Source organism: Nyctereutes procyonoides, unplaced genomic scaffold (assembly GCF_905146905.1).
Source record: "Nyctereutes procyonoides isolate TBG_1078 unplaced genomic scaffold, NYPRO_anot_genome, whole genome shotgun sequence".
NCBI classification, from domain to species: domain Eukaryota; kingdom Metazoa; phylum Chordata; class Mammalia; order Carnivora; family Canidae; genus Nyctereutes; species Nyctereutes procyonoides.
The window spans coordinates 34,264,327-34,282,745 of record NW_026575133.1 but is presented as its reverse complement, the minus strand read 5'-3'; the positions used below and the strand labels follow the sequence as shown (position 1 = coordinate 34,282,745).

The 18,419-nt window shown below is 56.6% G+C and overlaps 1 protein-coding gene across 5 annotated transcripts in view; it reads left to right on the top strand.

Moving 5' to 3' along the window:
- Positions 1 to 18,419, top strand: part of SNED1 (sushi, nidogen and EGF like domains 1) — an 81,494-nt gene that overhangs the window by 50,059 nt on the left and 13,016 nt on the right. For 2 of the 5 annotated variants that reach the window (XM_055300348.1, XM_055300352.1), the window contains 11 exons: positions 3,973 to 4,086; positions 4,412 to 4,525; positions 5,451 to 5,564; positions 6,065 to 6,361; positions 7,723 to 7,906; positions 9,945 to 10,057; positions 10,761 to 11,042; positions 11,836 to 11,980; positions 12,059 to 12,141; positions 13,523 to 13,636; positions 13,901 to 14,603. In XM_055300348.1, the coding sequence (XP_055156323.1) occupies positions 3,973 to 4,086; positions 4,412 to 4,525; positions 5,451 to 5,564; positions 6,065 to 6,361; positions 7,723 to 7,906; positions 9,945 to 10,057; positions 10,761 to 11,042; positions 11,836 to 11,980; positions 12,059 to 12,141; positions 13,523 to 13,636; positions 13,901 to 14,280 (1,940 nt within the window). In that variant the 3' untranslated portion in view covers positions 14,281 to 14,603. The other 3 variants (XM_055300350.1, XM_055300349.1, XM_055300351.1) reach the window with 3 other exon arrangements.

Sequence of the window (18,419 nt, the reverse complement as noted above, 5' to 3'; positions counted from 1 at the left end):
TGAAGCCCACTTAAGATTCCCTCTCTCTCACTCTTCCTCTAAACCCTACCCACCTCTCTCTCTCTCTTACAAACAATGGGGACAAGGATGCCCACTGTCACTAAAACTCATCAATATTACATTGGAAGTACTAGCCAATGCAGTAAAGTAAGAAAAAGAAATTAAAATCATGAAACTATGAAAGTAGAAATAAGAAGGTCAGTATTTGTAGCTGATATGGTTGTCTTTAATCTAGAAGCAAATACTGAAAATGATAGGAAATGTAATATTTAGTGGATACAGGTTATTATAACAAAATTGCATTTTAATATATCAACAATTAGAACATGTAATTATAGAAGACGTATTCAGTGAAAATCAATGAAACCAAAAGCTAAAGCTGGTTCCTTGAAAAGTTCAAAAAAATTGATAAGCTTCTAGTTAGACTAACAAGAAATTAAAAAAAAAAGAGAAATTAGCCATATCAGAATGAAAGAGAAGACATCACTAAGGATCCTGCCACCATTTAAAGGGCAAGGAAGAGACACCATGAACAACTTGAGACCAATATATCTAACTACTTAAAGAAAAGGGATAAATACCTTGAAAGACACAAATCACCAGAAATAACAGAAGAATAAACAGAAAATATGAATAGCCCCATATCAAAGAATTTTAATTTCTAAATAAAAACCTTCTGAAAGAAAATGGCAAGACAGGACTACTTCACTGATGAATTCTATCAAACACTGAAGAAAAGAAACTAACCTTATGCAAGCTTCTTCCGAAAATAAAGGAGGAAGAGTGCTTATCGATTCATTTTGAGACTAGTATTGCTTTGATACCAAAACAAGACAGAGATTTTTTTTTTTTTAATGAAATTAGGGTGGTTCAGTTGGTTAAGCACCAACTCTTAATCTCAGCTCACGTCTTGATCTCAGGGTCTGGAGTCCAACCCACATTGGGCTCCACACTGGGTGCGGAGCCTACTTAAGAAAGAAAGAAAAAATGGAATTACAGACTAATATTCCTCACGAACATAGACATAAGAATCCTAACAAAGTATTACTAAGTCAAACCCATTATTACATAAAATGGATAATGTATCATGACCAACTGGGATTTATCTCAAGAATACAGGTTGGTTTAACACTTGAAAATCAGTAATTATAAGGATATAAAGGAGAAAACCATACGATCATTTCAATAGATGCAAAAAAAATCATTTGAAAATATTCAACTACTATTTAAAGCTCATAATAAACTAAGAGTAGATAGAAGGGAAGAAGGTCTTTAACCTGATGAAGAGTATCCATGAAACAGTAGCCAACAAAATACTTCACGTAACGTACTGCTGTAATTGGTAATAAGGCAATGTGTCCATTTCACTGGTTCCTTCCTGCATTGTCCTGGACGTCCCAGACAGGGCCACAGACAATAAAAGGAAACAAAAGTCACATCTACTGGAAGGAAGATTACATGGTCATGCACATTGGAAAACCTAAGAGATTCTACAAAAAAAGCTTAAGCAAATTTAAGTGAGTCCCAGGACAGGGACAATATATAGAACCTTAATATTTTCATAGTCTAGCAGTAAACACCTGGAAAATAAAATAAAATGAACAATATTATGTATAATAGAATCAAAAATATAAATGTTTATATGTGTGAAACAAATCATACATATAAATGTAAAAGCTAAAACTATAAACTTCTAAAAGAACATATGAGACCATCTTTACGACAGCTGGAATAAAATGGTTATGCATCCAGAAAAATATTACCTTGTTCTGTACTTTTGACTACACATAAGAATTCGTTCCAGATTAAGAACTTAAATGTTTTTCTAAAACTATAAAATTAAAAAACAAAAAAAAATTAAAAATAAAACTATAACATTTCATGTGGAAAATATAGGTATCTTTTTGGCCTTGAGATAAGGAAAGATTTTTTAAGCCACAAAAAAAAAAAAAAATCACTAACTATAAAAGAAAGAAATGGACAAATTTGACTATATAAGAATTAGAAACTTAAAATCATCAGCCCTAAGGAAGAAAGTGGGATATAAGGTACAAACCAGGAAAATATATATACATATATTCATATAACCAGTCATATATATATATGTATGTATATATGTATATATTCATATATATATGACTGGTTTTGAGTATAAAGAACTCCATGAATCAATGAGAAAAGAATCATCACTCCAATAGGAAAATTGGCACAACACATGAGTAGGCCTTTCACAGAAGAGGAGATAATAAAGCCAACAAAAATAAAGAGAAATATTAGGAATCAGTGAAATGCAAATCAAAAGAACAGTGAGGTACATTCAGCCGACAAAACTGCAGAAGTCTGAAAAGCCATCTACTGGTGGTAATGGGGGTCAAGGGGGTTTCTTATAAATCGCTAGAGGGAGTGTAACTTGATACAGATGCTTTGAAAAGGGTTTGGTAATCTGCTGGTCGACCATGCACTGTGTCCCAGAGATTCTCCTTCTAGGTTCTAATCTAAGAAAATGTGCCCATTAATACCAGGAGCTATGAAAGGAAATAGAAGTCTTTTTAAAAATAGTAACAAGAAAGTCTAAAACCAACCCAAATGCCCACCAAAGCCAAGAACGGATAGAAGATGGTCCAGGCACACTGTGGATTCTACTACTGTCATGTTCACAGCAGTGACCCGCAGAGACCCACGCACCATGGAGAAACCCCATCAACACGACTTTGAGAGACGAGGACATAGATCATTATTATGATCCTATTACTAAAATTCATAAATAGCAAAAACAAAACCGTACATTGTTTAGGTAATTCATAACAATCAAAATACCAAGGAGCCAAAGAGATCATAACCCCGGAAATCCCCATCACTGGGGCTGGGAAAGTGCCCGTGACCAGATGAGCCAGTGAGCATTCTGGCTCCTGGGGGTCATTACTCACCACCATTTATTTACTTAGTTACCTTTTAAGCTTTAAAATTAAACTTTTCTAAATTGAACGTACTGAATTCCAGAGCACAACTCCCAGTTTAAAGCGGAAAACGAGCCCATGGCAAATACTCTAGAGTGAAGGGCTCGGCCCCCAGGGAAAGGCACTGGTTTCCTTCGTGGTTGCTGCGACACCGCTGGAGTTGGTCCTGCTGGGCCTCTGGGGCCCTCGGGGTCATGATGAGCAGCCCCGGTGCTGGGCCCTCCGACCGCTTCCTCTCCAGGGTGCCCCGCCCTGTCTCGGCGCTCCAAGCTCGGAGGGGTGCTGCAGGATTGTGTCCGGCTCCCCAGAACAAACCTAGCTTGTGTCCATCTTATTTGGCGTGAAGCTGCTCACTGGGCCCCGCCCCTGCCTCCACTGTGTTCTTGGGGTCTCTCCTGGTGACTGCGCATCTGGGCTCCCCGCTGGAAGGTGATGGCTGCCTATCCCAGCCGTGCCTGAGCCCCCTGTGCGCTGGGCAAGACTGCAGGGCGCAGCTCCAGCCGCCCCCACCCCACCCCAGGCGGTGCTGAGCCTGCCCTGATTAGGGACATCTCAGGCTCCACCTCCCCAGAGACACTGACCTCCTCCTGCCTTCTGCAGCCTCTGCCTAGGGGCAGTCAAGGTGGGGTGGAGGCAGTCACAGCCCGGACTCCTGGCCCTATGCTCCAAGCCACCAGAGGGAGGGGAGGTCTGCGGGGCACGCTGGTGGACAAGCCAGTGACCCCACTCACCTGGGTAGGGCTCTACACCTGGAGACAGCGATGATGCCCCGGGGAGGGCCAGGCCCCCAGAAGCCTGGGCAGTGAAATGCTGGGGTGATCTGGGGCCTTTGTCGGGCAGACAATGGGGAGGGTGGGGAGGGTGGGCGTCAGGCTGAAGCCTCAGGGCACAAGTGAAATCCCGGGGGCTATGGAGGCCTCGGAGGTCCTCGCAGAGCCCACGCAGGGCCCACGCAGGGCCGTGCAGCCTCCTGTCCTGTCTCTGCAGAGGCAAACAAGTGCCCCTGTCTCTGCAGAGACAGACGAGTGCCAAGCACAGCCCTGCAGAAACGGAGGCTCCTGCAGGGACCTCCCGGGGGCCTTTGTGTGCCAGTGCCCTGCGGGCTTCACTGGAGTCCACTGCGAGACAGGTAGGGCTGTGCTTGGGTGGGTCCCCGAATGGCTGGGCCCTCACCCACGCTCCTGATGCCCTGGACATATCTGTTTTCAACAAGCATAGACCCTGGGCCACTGAGACGCTGAGGGAAGAGGCTGCACCCCTGGCCCAGCTGGACAAGCCGCCCAGAGGGAGGGAGCGGGGTGGGGGGGAGCTCAGAGGCAGAGGGGCATTTCCCCGGCACCCCCGCCCTGCCCCCCGCATCTCTCCTCGATCCCCTTCCCTTCTTCCCGCTGTCCTCTCCTCCCTCCCCCAGACACCCCCTTGCGGCTCTGGCCAACTCTCTGGGTGTTCTCCAGAGGTGGATGCGTGCCACTCCAGCCCCTGCCAGCACGGAGGCCGGTGCGAGAACGGTGGCGGGGCCTACCTGTGCGTCTGCCCGGAGGGCTTCTTCGGCTACCACTGCGAGACAGGTAGGGAGGCAGGCAGCAAGCCCGGCTCCAGCTCCGGGGGCCCCTGGCTTCTGCTGGGTCCCCTGATGCCAGCTGCCCACGGCCGCACTCGCCCCTCCAGTGGCCTCACCTCACCCAGGAGCGGCGGGCGGCCTGGGCCGAGCCGAGCCAAGCTCACTGCAGCCGCCCCCTCTCCTTACACCTGGGAACTCCCCCACCCCCTTCCTCCTTCGCAGGAACTGCCACTCTTCCATCTGCTGGTCTCAGCCCTCCTCCTAGGACGGGTGTCCTGGGGGCACATCCTGTTCTAGCCCCAAAATGGGCTGGGCGGGCGGCACTCCGCTGCGGGGCCGTGAAGGCTGCGCTGGGGTGAGGCCTCGGCCCAGGGACTGCAGGGCCTGGGAGCCAGGACAGAGCATGGTGGGGACGGTGGGGACGGTGGGGACGGTGTGTGGCCACGGAGTCTCACTGCGCAGCTCGGGGTGGGTGCGGGCACACCCCGAGGACCAAGGTCAGTGGCTGCGGCGGTGACTGTCCGCCAGGGCTTCCCGCAGCTCCACGGGGGAGTTCAGGTCCCCTAGGTGCCACAGCCCCCATGCAGGGGAGCCTGCGGAAGGCTGGTGCCCTTGGCCGCCTGGCTGCCTGCTGCCCCCCAGGAGGGGCCGGCACTGTGCTCATCCTGCCCCCACCGGTGAGTCACCGCCGGCCAGGCTACCTTGGAGCTGTGGGATGCCTGGCTCAGACAAAAAGGCACACCTGCCCAGCCTCAGGGTGGGCCTCTGGCAAGCCCCTCAGAGGGCGGCCCCTCCATCACCCCTAGATCGCTGCCTGTAATGGTGCCACCCACATCCACCCCACAGACACACCCACACAGGAAGGGCGTGTTGCTCCTGAGAGCAAGGGTCCCGCTGGGCCCAGTGTTCACTAATACCCTCTTCTTCCCCAGTGAGTGACCCCTGCTTCTCCAGCCCCTGTGGGGGCCGCGGCTACTGCTTGGCCAGCAATGGGTCCCACAGCTGCACCTGCAAAGTGGGCTACACGGGCAAGGATTGCGCCAAAGGTGAGGTGGCAAAGGTGCCAACATCGGGGCAGGGCCTCCCCTTATCCCTGAGGGCGCACAGAACCCCAGGGGACAGGCCGAAGTGCTGACCACCCCCGAGGGCAGGGCGCCCAGGCAGCCGCCTACCCAAGCTCTGCCTAAGAAGCAGGGAGGGGCATATAGCCCCCCAGGAAGCATAGTTACCTGTGTGCACACACTTGAGACACCACCCCTCAGGACGGTAAAGGCGGTCACCTGTCCCCACACACCTGAGACCCCCCAGGACGGTAAAGGCGGTCACCTGTCCCCACACACCTGAGACCCCCCAGGAGGCTCTGGCCAGAGACCAAGTGAAGAGGTGCTTTGTGGGCAACAGGAGCAGGCTCCCCACCAGCAGTTGCTCCTCTCCGCCCCGGGGCAGCAGGCCCGAGAACCACCAGGGGAGACGTCTGACGTGGGCCAGGCTTCCACGGCTGACAGCTGACCACCCCCTTCCCTTGTTCTCGACTGAAACCCTGAAGAGCTCTTCCCACCAACGGCCCTCAAGGTGGAGCGAGTGGAAGAGAGTGGGGTCTCCATCTCCTGGCGTCCACCTGAAGGCCAGGCCGCCAGGCAGATGCTGGATGGCTACGCGGTCACCTACACTTCCTCGGACGGTGCCTACCGCCGCACAGACTTCGTGGACCGGAGCCGCTCCGCGCACCAGCTGCGGGCCCTGGCGGCTGGCAGAGCCTACAACATCTCCGTGTTCTCGGTCAAACGCAATGCCAACAACAAGAACGACATCAGCAGGCCGGTGCTGCTGCTCACCCGCACACGTGAGTGCCCACCTGGGTGTGCTGCTGCCTCCTGGAGAGGCACCGCGGCTCAGGAGTGCGGGGGGGGGGGTGGAGCGAGCTCCCTGGGAGGCACCTGCAAGGGCCGGCCCACGTCGGGGGCTGCTGAAGGGACAGGCAAGGGGCCCAGGGGTCACCTCAACACGCTGAGGGGAAGGCAGCGACTCTGAGGGGTGGGGGGACAGGGTCCTGGCGATGCTGCTACACAGGAGGTGGACGAATGGTCCTAGGGAGCCCCTGGGGCCTTCACGGGCTTGTCTGCTCTGGGACCTACAGGGGAGGGCCCGGTCCTCCAGAGGGAGAAGCCGGTGGTGGGCAGAGGCCAGGGACCCTGGGAGACTGTGGCAGGGGTGCTGGAGGCTGGAGGAGGGCGCACGGACGGGGCAGCGGTCCCCGGGGCAGCACTGAGAGCCCGGGAGGGCAGCCAGTCGGGGCTCAGAGTGTGGCCAGCACACGGGGCCCTGCTCCTGCCACACCGGCTGCGGGCACAGGTCAGAGCAGGCAGGCAGGGCCAGCCACGGGGCACCGTGCAGCCGGTCAGCTGACCCACCAGCGGGGACTCAGGCTGTGTAAGGAGGGAGGCACGGAGAGGAGCTCAGTGGGGGAGGAAGGACGGCGCCTAGTGTCGCCTGCTGGCCAGAGCCAGACGCTGACCCGCGGACCCTGAGCGCCCAGTGAGAGGGGAGGTAAGAAGCTCAGGACAGGTGTCTGGTGGGGAAGGACGGCCAAGAGGCCCTGAGAATGCCCCTGGGCCAGCAGGACGAGCTGAGCGGGCCCGTGAGGCACACTGCGCTCCGCCTGAGCTTGGCTTTAGGAAGAAGTGGCGTCCCTCCCCCTCCACCGTCAGAGCGGGGTCTCCCCAGGAGACCAGGGTGGGAGGCGGACTGCCGCCCTATGGCCTGGGCTCCCCTCCCGGCTCCCGTGGTCTACCCAGACCCTTCCCCACGTAGCCCAGGACTGTCCCAGCCTCCGCCCTCCGTAGGCCCCAGCGTCACCCACGTGTTCACTGTCAACGCACCCAAAACAGCCAGGGGAAAGGAGGAGGTCCCAGGGCCCATGTGTGTCCCAAGGGCCCGGCCCCACTGCCTGGCCAAACAGGAACCGCGGGCCTCTGGGGAGCCCGTGGCACCCCTCACCCCCGGCAGGAGTCTGTCCCATTGAGTAGTCCCACTGCGGCTGGTGGCTGCCGCCAGCAAGCCCAGGTGGGCTGGTGCCTCGCTAGGGCCCCCCTCTCGGAGACCCCCCAGCACTCTTCCTGAGCCTTGTCTCCTCGTCTCAAGCCCCTGCCCTCCCCTGGAGATGAGGAGGTGCCAGCATCAGCTGAGGGGCCCGTTGCCCCCCAGGACCCCGCCCTGTTGAGGGCCTCGAGGTCACCAATGTGACAGCCAGCGCCATCTCAGTGCGGTGGGCTCTGCACAGGATCCGTCACGCTACCGTCAGCAGCGTCCGCCTGTCCATCCGGCACCCTGAGGCCCAGGAGGACCAGTCCACCGACCTGGACAAGAGTGTGGACAAGTTCACATTTGGGTAGGAGCACAGGGCTGGCCTTCCCTTCCCTCGGGGCTCCAGGGCTTCCCCCACCCTGTGCCCCACCCCTGCTGCTCCCCCCCCCCCCCCCCGCCCAGCCTGCCTGGGGAAGCAGGGGTGCAGCTGCCGGAGCACCTGCTCTGCTCTGAGAAGCAGAGCGCCCTGCCCCGGGCCCAGGCCCATCCCGCCCCGTCACAGGGCTGCAGACAGGTGTTGGAAAGGGCCCTCACAAAGCAGGGGGGTCGCGGCTCCTGCACAGACAAGCAGACCGAGCCACCGGAGAGCTGCACAGGGGCCCCTCTGAAAGGGAGACGCGAGCACCCCTACACTCACCTTAAATATCTATGTCGTTTAAATCGTATGTCAAAACCTTAAATGAGGCATAAAACATCTTACGCTTGAGTATTACAAATCAAATACAAACAAAACTACAAGGGACATACAACTCACACGACCACCTGTCATTGGTGGGGCTGAGGATGGAAGTCCACGCTGGAGCGGCCTCCAGGGGAGGCTCGGCCTCCACGGCCTCCACCCACTCGGGTTGGTGCTGGCAGACGGGGGGGGGGGGGGGACAAGGAGGAGCACCGTGGGGGGCCCGGTGCCTGCAGACAAGCAGCTCCAGCTGAGGGGTCACTGGTGCCTCTGACAGCAGACGGGGTGCGGCGGGGGGCGGGGGGACAGGCCGGCCACGTCCTGCCCAGAGCAGCACAGGCCGCAGCGTCAGGGAGGCATCTGCCAGGCTGGTACCTCAGGGGCAGGGCCTCCACCCCCCGCACTCGAGCCGCCCCACAGCTGCGTGTTTCCAGACCATGTTTTGCGTGCCTGCTGGGCTGGAAGCGAGACTTTGCTTTGTCTTTTAAGGGTTGCTGTGACTTTTCTTTTTTTTTAAAGATTGATTTTATTTATTTATTTATTTACTTACTTACTTACTTACTTACTTACTTATTTATGGTAGACATAGAGAGAGAGAGGCAGAGACACAGGAGGAGGGAGAAGCAGGCTCCATGCCAGGAGCCCAATGCGGGACTCGATCCCGGGACTCCAGGATCACACCCTGGGCCAAAGGCAGGCGCTAAACCGCTGAGCCACCCAGGGATTCCCTTTTTCTTTTTCTTTTTTTAAGATTTTATTTATTTGACACAGAGAGAGCCAGAGAGCCCAAGCGGGGGGAGCGGCAGAGGGAGAGACAGAGGCAGAGGGAGAAGCAGGCTGTCCCTGAGCGGCGAGCCCAGCTCAGGACTCGATCCCAGGACCCCGGGATCATGACCTGAGCCCAAGGTGGACGCTCAACCACTGAGCCCCCCAGGCAGGCACCCCTGCTGGGATCTTTCTTGGTCAGCATCCTGCCTACTGCCAAAGAGCAGTGTGACAAAACACCTGAGGCCCTGGGTGGGCACTTGGTGATGGAGGCAGGGTCCCCGGGCCCACCCAGCTCAGGGACCTTGAGGGCCCCCCGGACTCCGCAGAGGCCGTGCCCCTGCTGGGGTTGGTGCAGCCCAGGGGAGGAGGGAGCAGGGAGCAGGGGGGAGCTCCCAGGCCCTCCCCGTGGGCTCACACAGGCTACCACCGGGTGTGACGACACGGGAGGTGCCGTCTGCAGGGGAGTCCATGGAGCCGCGGCGCCCAGGGTACCCGCCGGGGGCAGGGCACAGGGTCCCTCTTCCCGCTGGAGACTCGGGTGCTCAGCCTGAACCACGCTGCTCGGGCGATGGCAGCGGCGGGGCCCTCTGACCCCTGAGGGTGCTGGGAGCCCTCCCGGGGGCCAGCCAGGGCAGGGGGGTCTGCGGGTGGACCCCCTTCTGCCCTGTGACCTCCAGTGCTCTCCTCTGGCCTCTGCTGCCTGAGGAGCAGCCCCTGCACCAGAGCTGTCCCAGGCCGGTGTGGGCCGTCCTTGCCGCTTGCCCCGTGCTAGACAGGCCAGGGAGGAGCTGAGGAGCCCCAGCCCCGGTCCTTCTGGAGGCCAGCGAGCCCCCCTCAGGGCCTCACACCGTGTCCCGCCTGCGTGGAAGGAGTCACAGTGGCCTCCGTCCCGCAGGGCCCTGCTGCCAGGAAGGAGATACGCCATCCAGGCGATTGCCCTCAGTGGGCTTGGGGGGCACGAGCCTCCCACCGAGAGCCTGGCCTCGGCCCCGCTGCACGTGTGGACCCGTGAGTACAGCGGCGTGAGCTCGGGTCCGTGGGACCTGTGGGAGCTCTCACCTCCCCCTGCCCCACTCCTACCAAGTGTCTCCTCCTCGGGCGGCAGGGGGGGCAGGCTGCCCAGGAAGCCCCCTGCTTGGGTGTTCACCCAGCACCCAGACGTGACAGCTCAGATGACAGAGGCCAGGGGACGCGGGCGACTGCCCACGCTGTCCGCCCTCTGATCCTCATGGTATCTCGTGGGGAGGAGACCTGGCCCTCACCACCCCTCCCAAGCCCAACACACGGGGGCCCAGAGCGCGTGCTGTCCACACACACAACCGCGGACAGCCCCGGGGGGTGGGGGGCAAGGGCAGGCTCAAGTCCTGGCGCTGACCCCCGGTGCTAGGACCCTGGCCATTCCCTCTCTGTCCTGGGGCAGGGTGCACGGGGCCAGGCTTAGGGAATCCAAAGGTGACCCCACTGACAGACTGTGCAGGCAGGGGCCCCTGGGCGCTCCCAGGCAGCATTCTGGGGTGCCTGTGGGCCAGAGGATGTGCTGCTGCCCCCGAGCCGCTGCCATGCCCCTCCACGCCATCCTCTAGGACTATAGGGTTGTCCATAATGACCAAACTGGGCTTCACGTGAGACTTCAACACATCTTTAAACCCCTCTGGTAGCACAAGACCCCTCTGGCCCCTTTCACCTCCCTCCCCTGCTCCATGCCTATCAGGGCCCCTGCCGCCAGCAAACCTGACGGCTGCCAGAGTCACAGCCACCTCTGCCCACGTGGTCTGGGACACCCCCACTCCAAACACCTTGCTGGAGGCGTATGTCATCAACGTGACCACCAGCCAGAGCACCAAGAGCCGCTACGTCCCCAACGGGAGGCTGACATCCTACACAGTGCGGGACCTGATGCCAGGACGGCGGTACCAGCTGTCGGTGACCGCCGTGCAGAGCGCGGAGGGCGACCAGCTGCACAGCGACCCTGCCCACCTCTACATCATCACCTGTACGTACAGTGCTGCAGGGACCGCGGGGAGGGGACGGCCACGTGGCCAGGCCTGGGGTCTGGCCAGGACTGTTGGGGCCGTGAGGGCGGCCCAGCCCCTGGTGCTCACTGCGGGCCCCCAGCAGGACAGCGGCCTGGGCTGCCCTCCTCGGGGTGTGGTCCCGCACCCGGCACAGGCGACACTGTCCCAGGGACATCAGACAGCCTCAAAGCAGGACTGTGCTAACACAGGAGAATGCGGGGTGTGGAAATCGGTGGGAAGGAAGGACTCATGGCCGGTTAGTGCTGCCTCAGTGCAGGCTCAGTGCAGCCTCAGAGGCCCAGGATGGCCGGGAGGGGAGGCCTGGGAGAGGCAGGGACGAAACAGCTCAGGAGCGCGGAGCCCCGGGCCACCCCGAGGACGTGGTCTGCTCCCCAGTGCGCGGGAGGCCCGCACGACCCTGCAGACGAGGTGCTCTGGAAGACGGTGCTCCCCCGGCGCGGATGCTGCAGGGAGGGTGACAAAGTGAAAAGAGCGAGCAGGGAGGTGGACAGCGGCTGGGGCAGAACAGAGCCCCCGAGGGCAGACACACGGGCCCTCGCAGGAGGCACAGTTAGGGCCGGGGACGCCCGGGCACGGGGGCCTGGGAGCCTCTCCGAGGCCCTGTCGGGTCCAGGCCGTGCCTGCAGGGGGTGGGCAGGGAGCAGGGCCTGCCGTGGGCCTTGGGGCTGCGCTCACCGCCTGCAGGGCTCCGTCCCAGGGACCGGGCGGGCGCAGCCTCGGGCAGCCAGCCGCTCCTCCCACCCCCTGCAGCCGCGAGGGACGGCGCCGACAGACGCTGGCACAGGGAGGGGCTGCATCCCCGGGTGCTCCGGAACAGACCGCCGCCCGCGCGCCTGCCGGAGCTGCGCCTGCTCAGTGACCGCGAAGTGCCTGAAACCCAGACCCCGGCCCCCAGGTGCGGCCTGGGCCATCCCCCGGAGCGCGCCATCCGGGCCCCCGCTCGCCCGGTGACCCGTGCTGACTCCCTCGGCAGGTTCTCGGAGCTGGTGGACGGCAGAGGGCGAGTGAGTGCCAAGTTTGGGGGCTCGCCTGGCAAATCGGTCACCGTGAGATCGCGTGAGTACCCCGGCCAGCCCCAGGGGCCTCGCTGCCCCGTCCTCCGCCCCCGTCCCCAGTGCAATGAGGGACGAGGCCCCTCACACCGCCCCCACCAGGGACGCGGCGCAGCTCAAGGCCCTCACACCTGCACGGGCTCACGCGCCTTCCCCACACAGCGGAATGGGGTGAAGCACGGGCTGCTCCGGGGTGCGGGGTCAGAAGGAGGTCCGAGGAGGCCCAGTGCAGCTTAGGGAGCAGGGAGCGGGAGAGCACTGCACCACCTAAGTCCCTGCTGCTGGACGCGAGGTCCTTGGACCAGCACCACCAGCCTCGTGCGGGGGCTTCTAGAAGTGCAGGACCCCACCCAGAGGGAGCCAGGACCACACCTCCTCCTGTCACAGTAAGAGATCCCGGGTTCAGATCCTGCTCGGCCTGGACTAAGGGGACCACCTGTGACAGACCAGCGGGCGGCGTGGTGTAGCAGGAGGGGTAGGCCAGGAATCTGTCTGCGGCACGTCTCCCCCAAGACTGTGGCCCAGCAGGCCAGGAGCTACATGCCCACTGGCTGCCCCTGCCTGAAGGCTCTCGGGACCCGAGGCAGGGCAGCCTGGGCCTCGTCCTCACCTGTAAACCAGGTCCTGTTCTCATGATTCCCTGGAACAGACCTTAATCACCAGCATAGTGAGATTTTTCAACCAACACCGGCATTCCCAGGCCAGGCAAGTAAAGGGTCGATGATGAGTGGGTGGGGACGTTGCAGCTCCAGAGACCCGCAGAGGAGCAGCAGAGGGGCTCACTGGACACGGGGAGCAGGCAGGTAGGTGTCTGGGAAGCTGGGCTGTGACCAGACACCCTCCTAAAGCCACAGGAGCGGACCTAAAAGCCCAGGCACACAGGCAGAGACACCTCGAAGCTGATTTGCATATAGGGTTGGCCAAGTGCAAGGTCTGCCTGAGGGGAGATGCAGGGAGAGGCGGTGACACAGCCCCTGGGAAGAAGGGGGTGGGTGGGAGAGTGGACAGTGGAATTTGGCCATAAGGACAATCCAGCATCAGCCACCCAGAGGGACAGGGCCACTGGCTCAGATAAGACATTCAGCCCAGCCCCTGGTGACCTTCACCAAAGCACCTCAGGTTCAGCGGAGGGTCAGGGCTGGCCCCTACCTGGAGAAAAGCTGTCCCATTGGAAGCAGCGCTGGGCCGGTGGGACTCGGTGCCCCCGGGGTGGGGACGGCCGGCAGGTGAGTGGGCACCATGGTCTCACCACACCGAGCCCTCGGCTTGACAATCCCTATACCCCCAGGGAGAGACGCAGCTCGAGAAGGTGGCCCAAGAACAATCCTGGGCCCGAGGCAGCAGGCTGTGGGGTCAGCACGCTGGGCCGTTCTGATTTCTCCTAGAACCCACGGCTGTGGTGCAGCTTGAGAACACGGAGGAGGCCCCCAAGCAGGTGCCTGAGCAGGTCAGCCTGGCCCTCCAGCTGCCCGAACATGGCAGCGACAAGGACGTGGCAAGTAAGTCAGCAGGAGCGGACTTTCAGAGCTGAGCACCCGGGGGGCGGAGGGAGCCTGAAGGACCAGGAGGTAGGGGAAGGCACCCGTCGTGAAGACGTGGGAAGTATAGAGCTGCCCGAGGGACAGCCAGGTGCGCCACCCTGGACAGGCTGGGGTGAGCCACGGGGAACCAGCCTGGGGAGCCCACCCACCCAAACTACCCAGGTCTGCCCCGGAGGGACCGGGCCTCCATTGTGGAGATGACCCCTCCTTCCCTCCACATAGAGCTGGGTCACCCCCTGCCTCTCCACAGAGGAGCACGTCCAGCAGGATGTGGCAGTCACGGAGCGGCGCCGCTGAGCATGCTCCAGATGGAGCATCGCCGGGCAGGCCCACCCAGCAAGGCCTTGCTGATGACACAGGGCATGGGCCTCTCTGGTGAGGCCCAGCTGCAGGGTGCGGGACGCTCCCGCAGGATGTTCTTACAGGGCATTGCCCCCCGGGCAGCCCCAGCAGGCACGTGTTCCTTACACCGCTCAGGCCCTGGCCCTGCCTTCCCTCCTCATTCTGACCCCCGGGGCTCTGTCCCTCCAGGGACCCAGGGGTTCAGACTGTGCTCACCCGCCAGCCAGACCCCAAGGAAGGCAGGGACTCGCGAAGGGTAAGCCAAGTGCCCAGGATGCCCCCGAGGGCACATCTCACCTGCAGACCTGCTCCAGGCTGCCCAAGGACACCTGCACGAATGCCTATGCCAGAGGGCCTGTTGGCACATGGTGACATGGCCCGACTACGGCCCCAGTTGAGCAGGCGCCCATCCCGGGGTGAGGCCCGGGGCTGCCGCCAGCCCTGGGGAGCACTGAGTCGGATGTAGCCAGGCAGTGATTCTGCTAGTGAAGGTGGGGTTCAGAGTGAGGACACACATGTTGCTGTTGCTCCCTCAGTGAGAAAAGCACCCATTTCCTCAGAGGCTCCGTGTTTCGTTAACCCTTTCCAGTATCAGACGTTTCATTTCCTAAGCTCGGGAACTAGTGGATGTGATTACCTGCCCTGGCTCCCTTCTGAAGGAAAGAGTCAAGGTGGCACCAGACTGGCCCCAGATGTCACTGCAGTCTGCAGTGTTTGCCACCCTGAGGTATGCAGGCTGGCCGGGGGAGGGCAGGAGTGATTTTAGGTGATAAAGAGGGAAAAAATCATTAATGGTCCCCTGGGTGCACAAAGTGAATCATGGTTTTTTGTTCCTGTTACGTCTGTAACGGGTGCATGACAAGCCCCTTCTATTTAGTAAGTTAGCTTCTGCTGCGAGGATGGCCTTAGATCTGGAACCCAGCCCGTAACCTATATCTTGCTGTGGTCCCCCCAGTTAGCCTGGAGCATGGATTCTGTGCTCACAGTCCCTTCGCTCTGCTGCAGGGTGGGCGGTGGGGAGGGATCTCAGCGCATATCCACGTGGGTCTGAGCAGCTGCAGGTGTTTTGTTATAAGCTGACTGACCTGCTGTGCATAGCCACCCCGACTTGTGTGCTCACCCCGCGTCTGCAGTGAGGCCGGTCAGTGCTGTTGAGTGGCCGCAGCTCACTCTCCCCACTGAGCATCTGACCTGTGGGTGACTTCACCATGGCTTCATCCACTCGGCTCACACAGCACCTGAGCTGTGTCTGGCTGTTATCAGCAAGCGCCACTATGCTATTCTTACACACGTCTTCTGGCACATGTGCGAGAGTACAAATGCTGGGGCTTGGGATGTGTGGAAGCCCGAATCACAAGAGAACACTAAGTTGTTTTCTAAGTGAGGACATCAGTTTATACTCCTTCCATCTGCGATCAAGACACGTGGTGAACCCAGTCTCTCCAGAACCTACCTTGCTGGGGTTCCAGGTCGTGCCAGCAGCATGGGTGTGAAGTGCACCCCTTGAGATCTGGACTTCCATCTCTTGAATGCTGATACGGTCAAGCACTTTTCATTCATTCATTCAAAGTGGGCTCTGGGTCCACTGCTCTGTTGCAATGTTTGGACTCCGTGGAGCCAACACTAGGGATTTCAGCGGCCCTATCTTTGGTAAGGCTCGCTGTCCCGCAGTGCCCACCTGCTCTTGGTCCTGTACATTTCTAAAAAAGTTTATAATCAGCTTATCCCATCAGAGTTCTTGTTGGTACTTTACCTGGCCAAATTTCTGAGGCCCCATCTGCCTGAAAATACTCTTACTAGCACTCACACTTGAAGGGTAAATTGAGTGGCTCAAAGGTCCTCTACCTTCAGCTCTTCAAACATTAGTCCCCTGTCCTCTTCTGAGCAGTACTGCTGACAGTGGGTGTCAAGTCTTTTTCTTGTCTCCTTGTAGTGTGTCTGCTCATTTTCCCTGGAAGCTGTTAGACTCTTCTTTTTCATGGAAAGTAGGATCCCCAGAGAGCCCTAGATACCCACAGAGCACAATTAACACTCTTGATTGGAGTTTCCTCATCAAGCATCTCTCCGGGTTAGGTCCACACATTTGAGCTCCAAGGGGGAAGCTCAGGGAGAAGAGGAGGGTCCCTAAGATTGTAACCTGCCACCATGGGGATCTGGAGTAGACACTGAGGCTAGTCTAATCTTCCTGTTTTCTTCAAATTCTCACACCAGCAGGGCTTTGAAACTCTCCTGGTTTTATCCCCTGGATGCCGGAGAGAAGCAGGCAGTAGCAGGCAAGGGCAGAACTTAAACTTCTTTACTCTGCAACTTATTGTCAAATAGGAGCACCCACTGCCACCACCCCAGACTGCAGCCATATTTCTGTTCCCCATCCTGTTCACAACAGCCATTTCTCTATCTTTATTTAATGTGTATGTGTGTCACAATAAGCTCAGGATTCAGTAGGCAGTGCCCTGGTAAAAACCCTACTGCTGCACAAACTGCAGGCATAAGGCTTCAGGCGCCCAAGAATGGAATGAATTATCAGTCAGGCTCTGCAACCTGCTGTCCCAGGTACAAAGGGTGAGGACTGCTGGCATGGGTTCACAGGTCCTAAATACCCCTGCACACTGCCATGTTCTGTAAGGTTGTCCTAAAATATCTCTGGACAATTGTTTATAGTGTGTAGATCTCATGTCCTATTTGACACCCCATTTTCAAAACTTACTACAAAGCAGCAGTAATCAGGTCAGTGAAATACTGGCACAAGGACAGACTTACGATCAACGAAATAGAATTGAGAGTCAAGAAATAAACCCACACGTCTCTGGTCAACTGATTTCAACAAGGGGCCAAGACCATTCAATGGAGAAAGAACAGTCTTTAACAAATGGTGCTGGGAACACTGGATAACCACATGCAAAAGGATGAAGTCAGACCCCTACCTCACACCATATACAAAATTAACTCAAAATAGATCAAATACCTAAATCTAAGAACTAAAACTATAAAACTCTTAGAAAAAAAACAGGAGTAAGTCTTCATGACCTTGGATTGGCAAAAGATTTTAAATATGACACCAAAACCATGAGCAACAAATGAGGAAAAAAAGACAGAATAGACTTCCTCAAAATGTGCTCTTTGTGCTTCAAAGGATGCCATTAAAATAAATAAAATAAATAAATAAATAAATAAATAAATAAATAAATAAATACAAAACAAAGGACGCCATTAGGAGTGAGAAGGCAACCCACAGAAAGAGAAAAAATATTTGCAAATCATATACCTGAAAGGCATTTGTATCTAAAATATATAAGGAACTCATATAACTGAATAAAAGAAAGAGAACCCAATTAAGAAATAAGCAAAGAAAAAAAAAACAGGCAAAAAATCTGAATACTTATTTCTCGAAGGATGCTACACAAATGGCCAACAAGTCCATGAAAAGGGTGTTTGACATCATCAGTCTTCAGGGAAATGCTAATGAAAGCCATAATGAGATGCCACTTCACAGCCACGAGGATGGCTGGAATGAAAAGATGCAACGAGCATCCTTGCACGGTGAGGATGTGGAGAAGCTGGAACCTCAAACACTGCTGGTGGAAATGCAGAGTGGTACAGGTGCTTTGGGGTTAAAAACGGCTGGTAGCTCCTCAAAGAATGAAACACAGAGTTATCCTATAACCCAGAAAATCCCACTCCTAGGCATGTACCCAAGAGAAATGAAAACAGATGCCCACAGAGGGCCTTGTACATGAATGTTCGTAATAACAGTATACGCCGTTGCCGAAAGATGGAAACAACCAAAGTATCCACAAACTGTTGAATGGATAAACAAAATGTGGTCTAGCGTGCCTGGGTGGCTCAGTCAGTGAAACATCTGCCTTTGGCTCTCAGGTCATGATCCTGGAGTCCTGGGATGGAGCCCCACTTCAGTCTCTGTGCTCAGTGGCGAGTCTGTTTTCCCTTTGCCCCTCACCCTGCTTGTGCTCTCTCTCTCTCTCTCTCTCTCTCTCTCTCTCGCTCTCAAATAAATAAAACCTTTTTTTTTAAATGTGGTCTATCCACACAATGGAACATAATCCAATCATATGATGTACTGACACATGCTACAACACGAGATGATCCTTGAAAACATCATACTAAGTAAAAGAAGCTAGCACAAAGGACTACATTCATATGAAAGTCCAGAAAGTCTACAGTGACAGAAAGTAAGTCAGTGGTTGCTTGGCACTGGGGGTGGGAGTGGAGGTATGGGGGGAGGGGTGACAGCTAAAGGGCATGGAGTTTCCAAAATGATAACGTTCTAAAATTGACTACTGTGATGGATACACATATCTTTGAATATGCTAAAAACTTAAAATTGGTGAATTAATGGTATATAAGTCATATCTCAATAAAGCGGGTTTTAAAATGGAAT